This window comes from Xyrauchen texanus, chromosome 33, assembly GCF_025860055.1.
Source record: "Xyrauchen texanus isolate HMW12.3.18 chromosome 33, RBS_HiC_50CHRs, whole genome shotgun sequence".
Classification (NCBI taxonomy): domain Eukaryota; kingdom Metazoa; phylum Chordata; class Actinopteri; order Cypriniformes; family Catostomidae; genus Xyrauchen; species Xyrauchen texanus.
Window position 1 is genome coordinate 39,203,262 of NC_068308.1, and position 8,455 is coordinate 39,211,716.

The window sequence follows — 8,455 nt, forward strand, 5'->3', positions numbered from 1 at the left end:
ATGCACAAAATTACATTTTGAGCGCACAATAACTAGCACTCATTCAATCTATCAACAGGATCAGTTGTTCAGTCAACACTGAATCATTTAATGCAGGTTATAGCATTTACATATGGATAGTGTGCATTTAAGCTAACAATTATAAAGCTAGATAGAGAGTCATGTTCCACATTGCGTATATGCATTTTATCCTATAAATGGGATGTGAGTCCTGTACAACATGGGCAACCTGCTGTTTAGACCACCACCCCGGTACAACAAACTCTTCAGGTTCTGACTAGAACTCAATACATGCTTTAAAATAAACATAAATATCTACAGCGCTCAAAACATGTCCAACTTTACAGCTGTGAAGGCGCTAATAGGCTACATCGCTTTTCAGGTTAGTCTAGCTTCTCATGTTCCTCCATCGGCGGGTAAAGACTCGACAAAATAACTAAAATGCTTCTATATTTGTGACATCATCCTGAATATCACCATAATCATTAACAGAGAGGTGGGGATGAACAATATCACCATTTGTTCTCAAGTTTCCGTCGTTATTAATGCTGCGTTAGTACGTAACGATCGTTTACGCGTAACCGGAAGCTCCGCCCACATCGCCTGCAAAGCATCATGGGACTCGAAGTCTTTTTCGCAAGTGGCGGGCATCTTTGGAACGCTCTCGGGAGATTCCAGTGTCCAGTCATGCGATTTTCCCATCTTGTATAGCTAATGCGCAAGCGCGTTCTCGAGTTGATTGCAAAGGTCTGTTTCTAAAAGGTGATTGGCTCTTGTACATGTGAGGCGGGACTTCCTTTGGCCCACTGTCGATGTCAAAATAATGTGGAATATAAAATTGTGTGTTTTATGCTTATGAATGCAAATAAACCACTAAGACAGGATCTCTTATTGCTCTCATCTTTATTGCTTGAAATGTGTGCGATAACAACGGAAGCTCGACAAAACAAATGCGCATTATTGCCCCGAAAAGGAGGTTTTTCACAGTGAAATAGTTCGTTCAAATATATCAAGTCAGTCATTATTTACTCACCCTCATGTAGTTGCAAAGCGGTTATTTTTCCATGCAAAACAAAAGGAAAAATTTAGAAAACGCATTTCTTAAGTAAAGCCGAATGGGAAAATTCTCCAGCATACGGGTTTGGAACAACATGAGGGTGAGTGCGTTATTTGCTTCAGCTTCAGCGTTTCAGTGACTCTCTACTTGAGTTCTCCGCAGTCGGTGATGCTGATTCTCTTGGCGGTTCTGCCAGATCGAGAACCCAAAGCTTCAACCTTCCTCACCACGTCCATCCCTTCTTTAATGCTGCCGAACACCACGTGCCGTCCATCCAACCTGAACAACAACAGCACAAACGGTCAATATCGGCTTCTTCCATTCTCAACATCTCTCAAACACACAACACCAGAATGCATTAATGTACCACTCCGTTTTAACGGTGCATATGAAGAACTGGGATCCGTTTGTGTTGGGTCCAGCGTTAGCCATAGAGAGAATACCTTCAAATAAACACAAACACAAAAACATTGTGAATAACTTCTTCTGTATGGGTCGTTTTTAGCAGCTAGCGGTTACAGCTAACAGATGTAATAATAAAGTCCCACATCGTCCCTGCTGAGGTTTATGTTGTGATGACCAGCTGACTGAACATCAAAATATGTGAATTTAAATGACAATTTATGTACAGAATATTGACCCAGAATTCACAATAAATAAACAAACAAACAAACAAACAAACAAACAAACAAACAATCGAAATGGAAAATATGCACAATTCATCGACGAATGATCAGACGTGCATTGATCACTTTTGTTAATTGGCTAATCGGTTATAAAAGGCCACGTAAACTTTTTGTTTACCAAAATGTACTTCTTTGAATTTTTATTTTACATTTCTAGAGGCTATAGATAAAGTTATTGACAATGTACTCTTGTTTCTCTGTCAAAATTATATGGAAGCCCTGAACTGCAAGGAAAAAAAATAAAAAATAAATTAAAATAATGAAATAAAGAAATTCACTAGGTGCCAACAAAAACATAAAAACATTTATTCGCAAATAATTATCTTTATTGTTATTTTTTTCTGGGGGGATAAAAAGTATGAGAATTTTTCAGTATCAATTTTTTTTTCCTCTCTCTGAAATTTTTTTTTTTTTTTAATAATTTTTTTGAAAAATAATTTTAAATTCTCTCTCTGAAATGTATTTTATTTATTTTTTACAGTTTTGTATTTTATTTAATTTTTTTTTATGTTTTTTTTTGTTTTTTTTTTAAATGTTTTATTTATTTATTTATTTATTCAATGTATTTTCTCTGAATATTAAATTTTTTTTTGGTCAATGTTTTTTATTTTATTTGATTTTTAAATGTTTTATTTATTTATTTATTTTTGAAAATGTTTTTTTTTTCCTCTCTCTGAAAATAAAAAAATCTCAATTAATTTTCATGGCCTGAAATTTTTCTTATATGTCATGTCAGTATCAAAATGGTTTTTTTTCTTTTTTTTTTTTTTTTTTTTTAAATAATACATAATACAATTATTTTCAGTGAAAATTTGAAATTTAACTTAAAGTACTCATTACCATAATATAAAAATATTTTTATGTATAATCATAGATCCCTGCAGATAGAGTCCAAACATCATAAAAGTTTCAGTCTGGACATGTTTTTCCCAGTTTAGATCGGGAAATGAATTTGCATTACGGACGTGACAAAAATGGACACATGTTTTTGGGAGACGACACACTTTCTAAACACATAATTGCTTTTTTTGTAGGACATAGTCTCAGGAAGGCACCTAAAAAAAAATTCTAGTCAAATAACTTTTCCCACCTTGCGGTTCAGGGCTTCCATACAATTAAACGGTGTCATCAGACTCTCGTTATTAACAGTTGTTATGGCGCCATCTAGTGGCGGGCATACGTTCCTACAGAGAACTGATGAATGAACTCACATTCACCATGACAAGGACGAATGAAAACTTTCACAGACTAAAGAGACTCATCAGCTGGGTCAAGAGTGAACAGGTGTGCTTCACCTGGTCCGGTGTGTTTCAGTCTAAAGTTCTCGTCAGGAAATCTCGCTCCATAGATGGATTTTCCTCCGGTTCCGTTGTGGTTTGTAAAATCTCCTCCCTGCACATCAATAATGCTTTTAATCATATTAATTGCATCAGCACCAGGAATTTAAGGGTAATTACCTTTAACGAAAAAAACAAACATTCATTTAAAATTATTTTTGTGCTTTCTCATACACAAAAAGATGGTTTTCATTTATTAAAACGACACATTTATTTGTGCATACTTCAAAATGTAACAAATAAATCATATATGTTAAATTACAATATTATTGTTAGATGTGAAATGACTTCATATGGATGTTTAAAATGTACATTTCTCTACATATAAGGGAAAAATGATATTTTACGCACTGTTAAAGTTGATATATTAACACACTTTTAGAAGTACAAATATTCCATGTAATCTCTAAATTATTATGAGCTCATAAAACTTCATGCATGCAATAATTACATGAGAATATACTATTGTTGAAAACGTACCGACACTGCTGGAAATGTCATGAGTTTCTTTAATAAAGGATTAGTCAGTCATGACACCTGTGTAATTCTGCAGAAAGAGTATCAACCCATTGCCAAACCTAGAAGTACTTTAATCCCGGCATTATTAAATGCAAGTCTAATCATGTTCCTGTACAGAAATGATCAGATCGTGTTACCTGACACATGAACTGTGGAATCACTCTGTGGAAGATGGAGCCTTTGTATCCAAATCCATGTTCACCTGTGCAAAGCGACCTGAAGTTCTCTACAGAAAACAACAATGGTTATATAATACACCTACATGACAAATTATGAGTGTGTCCTGTCCTGAAGTGCTCTTACCTGCTGTTTTGGGCACAACGTCTGCATTCAGCTGATGGAAGAGAATGAAGGTGATAAACTCATTAAAACTCTTTAAATAACTACACATAAAGCCAACATGCAAATCATTTAATTACATTTATATTTATGCATTTGGTAGACGCTTTGATCCGAAGTGCCCTTATTACAGGGACAACCCCACGGAGCAACCTGGAGTTAAGTGCCTTGCTCAAGGACACAATGGTGGTGGCTGTGGGGGTCGAACCAGCAACCTTCTGATTACCAGTTATGTGCTTTAGCCCAGTACACCACCACCACCACTCCACATTCAAACTTTTTATAAACAATATTCCAAATGTTTAAGAAACACTTTATGGCCTACAGTCTTATAAATGCAAATATTTTGGGCTCATTCAAACAGTTATATTAATTATTTATAGGTCATGGGTTTACTACTACGGAAAAGGCTGATATAATGAATATTAATTAGTCCGTGTTGCCTTTGGTTTAGCGTCTAATCACACAGCCTAATTAATATTCAGTAGCCGCAGTAGGATTCGTTCATTCGCGAGCTGTCTAGCGTCAAGCGTGTGTCAGCCAATCAGATAAACCAAATAGACGAACGTCATTAATATTCATGAGACAAACCGTCAGCATAGTAGGATTCATTGTGACTTACCTCGAAGGTGACCCTGCCGAGCGGCTGGTTATCCGCCGCGATGTCGAAGAACACCACTGGGTTGTTGTTAGCTTGAGCTCCGGTGGTGTACATGCGCGCCGCGGTAAACGCCAGCGAACATAATTTTACCCGGTTACTGATGATCAACATGTTTGTTCCGTTTACCGACTACAACATCTGTCGCGCGCACAACTGAACAGACTCACAGGAAGAGCTGAACGCGCACACGGAAGCGTTTCAGAGTGTCAGTCACATGTTCATTTTTGAACACTGAAAACATATGTGTGATTGACATGTCATTTTGACAATATCTGTGAATATCAATAAATTAATTATTCAAATTATTTTAAAAATTAAATAAAATTTAGAATAATATATAAATCTAAAAACACGCAAAAACAACCACTGATGAATGAAAAAAATAAAAAAATAATATTAATAATAATAAACGTAAAAAATAAATAATAATACATAATAAATGTATATGAATAGCAGTAAAATTAAATTAAAATATATTATTAATTACAAATGGGCAAACCTCACAAAAAAAGCTTAATTGTGTTTCTCATAAAAATAAATATTAATTAAAAAAGCTGAATTTTTACTGTTAATTTTTGTTTAGTTTTTTTCTGTTTATTTTGGGGTGAAATATGACCAGGACACATTCGTGACAGGTTTTGTGAGATTCACCCACATACAATCATTCTTTGCCATAAAATGACTGTAGCTTTTATCCATGCACACTTCAACTATCTTAAATATACCACGTTAGCAAATATGTCAAAAGTGTGTTTGGCTAGTGATTAGAGACAAATTTGACTGAAGTTTGGTCCGTACAGAATGAGCACAGATCATGTAAGAAAAACCCCACAATGAAATACTTTATTTCATATTTGCACAGTGTTATAACAACAGCCATGATTTATAAGTCGACATATACAATTCACTTAATGAAGACAAGATCTCAAGTCATCTCGTTCAATGTTTGTAGTGATTTTAGTGATAAAAATGGTTTAGAATCAGATTAAAATGATTTTTTTTCTCCATAAAATCAGGGAAGACTTCTGTCACATACTCAAAGTCATTTATAAAATTATTTGCATGTGTATAGCTTTTTTAAATGTATTTATTTGCTACATAGTGTAACAATAACAATGTATTTTTAGTCATAGGATGTTGCAAAACACAGATTTAAAGCTTATACAAAAGCTCCCTTAAAGATCTATTTCACACAATGCTATATTTACGTGTACACCTTAACGATAACTCTCATATTAACATAAATCCTTTGATAGCTCTATACATTATTGGTTTTCTGAGATGTATTTTTTGAGAGCTCAACCAAACGTGCTCAGTCTGTATGTGTTTATGAAAGCATAGTGACACACACATGAAGATGTACACACAGAGACTATGTTCAGAACAGCATACTACCATGCAACTCATTTTATGTTGTATATCTAGTATGTATACTATGCACATTTACACAAAAATAATAATAATAATAATAATGTGAAATAGCCATATTTATTTCCAAGATGACAACTGGACAACAGTAGCACACTACTGTTTCAAAAGGTTCTCTGTACATACTAATTCACATATAAAAAACATAAAACAGTGTGCAATATACAGTATACACTGTGCAGTGTTCAGTACGCAGTATGCTATGATTGCATTCCGAACAGATGGTCTCTTTCACGCTCTCACTCACACATAATGAATATTCATGGACTTACAGCGGTGAAGAAAAATGGATGAAAAATTAAAACGCGGAACCGTGCAAAATGATACACTGATATATTTACATGAGATCAAAAAACACAACTGCATCAGATGTAGTGTACTAAGACGTAAGACGAAAGCCTGCAATGTTTTGACAAACAGTTTGAGGAAGAAAAATGAAAATTCTGACATTATTTATTCACCCTTGTGTAGTCCATATTGTAGTGCTCATGGAACTATTTTCCATACAACATCAATTCATTGAGATGTCTGTCAAGCTCCATAAAGGACAAAAAAAAAGACCGTAAATGTATCATAAAAGTAGTGACGGGAGAAACAAATTTTTCCAAAACGTTGAATCAACTGATCCGCTTCGCAAACTGTTTTCGAGCGCTAGCAACACCGCACGCTGAGGACATCTGCTGGTCACAGAGGCGTAAATGCAATCGGAAGAAAAGTGGTAACCATGACAACGCTATGTACATTTTTTAAAGCAATATATTTTCATTTTTGAGAACATAACTAAACGATATCAAATGAACCCTTTAAGCTCGGAAGGTGTTTTTAAAGATTTCCTGTTTCAGTGGCATACCCGAAATTAAAGGTGTTTGGTATCATTGCACAGAAATACAGTCAAAAGTCAGTCAAAAGTTATTTATCATAGTGTCCAAAAGCCTCTCCAAACAAATAAAAGATAATAATTGTACATAAGAACTAATTACACATGCAAACACAACAATGACTAAAGGTTTGCATAGCATGCAGACATGATTTTAGTCATGAGATTTCACAGAGTGAGTTTCATTCTGTGTCATTTGAGTCATCATTGAGTCTGTGTCGTGTATTTGGCGCCATCTCCTGGTGGTCATATGTAACATTGTGCTTCATGTGGATTATCTAATGATCTATACATCTGATTATCTTGTGTGTGGACTCGATTGAAAGATAATCACCTCCTCTAAATAATGATGTGTGATGTTTTATGTTCCGTGAAGTTATAAGCAATAACGCGGCATATCAGCAACACCAACATAACTGTCAAATATACATATATTTAGCTGTTACTTGCTATATTTTTGTCTGTGAGTAAAACAAATAGTCTGGTTGTATTTTACTCTATAAGAGCTTTCTAACAACATATGACACATGAATATTTGATCAGTTTGATGCTCTTACTAATTGCAATAATTTCATTTATAGTGCAACTTTTTTTATATAAATGATCAAAACGTAACACTTTCAAAGCACTAGCAAATTTCAAAGCACTTGTTCAGTTTTGGTCATAATGCCGACATGCAATGGTAAGCAGAGCTTCTAGGCTTTCAAACGATACATATTTTGTGTTGTTCAAGACTGTATTTATTAATATATTGACAATTTATTTTTCTCGGCGAGCCCATCCGAGCTTAAAGGGTTAAATTGAAACCAGCTATATGAATTTGAAGTTATTGCTAAACTGACTTAAGATCAGTTTCAACCATACATTTGACACAGATTCGGGAGTTCGCTGTGGGGTCAACACCCCTTAGCATCAAATCGCGAAACATTTCGGATCGTTTTGAAACCAATGGCGAAACGAAGCCTCGCTTTATGAAATTCAGTTTGATACGCACTCTGCATCACTGATTCACAAAAAAAGATCCGTAAAGGTCTTTATGAAGGAGAGTTTCAAATGCTCCCATTACAACATGAATCAATATTTAAATATTGTTTTATTGTAAATCTCTACTTTCACTTTCACTTTCAGAATGTGAAAGTAAAAGTGAAGATTTATAGTCAAAAAGGACTGTTTCTCACCCACACCTATCATATCGCTTCAGAAGACATGGATTAAACCACTGGAGTCATATGGATAAGATATGCTGCATTTATGTGCTTTTTGGAGCTTCAAAGTTCTGGCCACTATTCATTCACTTGCATTGTAAGGACTAAAAATCTTCATTTGAGTTCTGCAGAAGAAAGAAGGTCATACACATCTGGGATGACATGAGGGTGAGTAAATTATGAGAGAATTATCATTTTTGGGTGTACTGTCCCTTTAAGGACGAAACTGTACTGCAGGTTTGAGTGGAAAAAAAACAACAACAACAAAATATAAACAACCCAAAACTGGAACAATAACATGGAGTTGCACGCAGTATAATAGCGGACGTTTGTTTGTCTGTGTTTC

General features: G+C 34.7%; 2 protein-coding genes across 5 annotated transcripts in view; both read right to left on the reverse strand.

The window, feature by feature from the left end:
- Positions 1–861: 861 nt before the first annotated feature.
- LOC127626478 (peptidyl-prolyl cis-trans isomerase A-like) lies at positions 862–4,794 on the reverse strand. Its single transcript, XM_052102270.1, has 6 exons — positions 4,561–4,794; positions 3,903–3,933; positions 3,737–3,825; positions 3,039–3,135; positions 1,425–1,500; positions 862–1,336 (listed from the first exon to the last, which is right to left on the reverse strand). Exons 1-6 carry the CDS (start codon positions 4,708–4,710, stop codon positions 1,201–1,203), a joined length of 579 nt encoding a protein of 192 aa, XP_051958230.1. The 5' UTR covers positions 4,711–4,794; the 3' UTR covers positions 862–1,200.
- A 1,279-nt stretch (positions 4,795–6,073) lies between these two features.
- Positions 6,074–8,455, reverse strand: part of LOC127626461 (zinc finger MIZ domain-containing protein 1-like) — a 54,762-nt gene continuing 52,380 nt past the window's right edge. For all 4 annotated transcript variants that reach the window (XM_052102241.1, XM_052102244.1, XM_052102243.1 and 1 more), the window contains one exon: positions 6,074–8,455. This exon is cut by the window's right edge and continues 336 nt beyond it. The gene's annotated coding sequence lies outside the window, so the exon portion shown is untranslated.

Bases quoted from the DNA above. Each gene is read 5' to 3' on its own strand.
- LOC127626478 (XM_052102270.1), bottom strand. From the start codon at position 4,710: ATGTTGATCATCAGTAACCGGGTAAAATTATGTTCGCTGGCGTTTACC. The intron at 3,826-3,902 runs GTAAGAGCACTT...TGTTTTCTGTAG, and splicing joins CGTTGTGCCCAAAACAGCAG to AGAACTTCAGGTCGCTTTGC. The intron at 3,136-3,736 runs GTAACACGATCT...ATTGATGTGCAG, and splicing joins TTCCACAGTTCATGTGTCAG to GGAGGAGATTTTACAAACCA.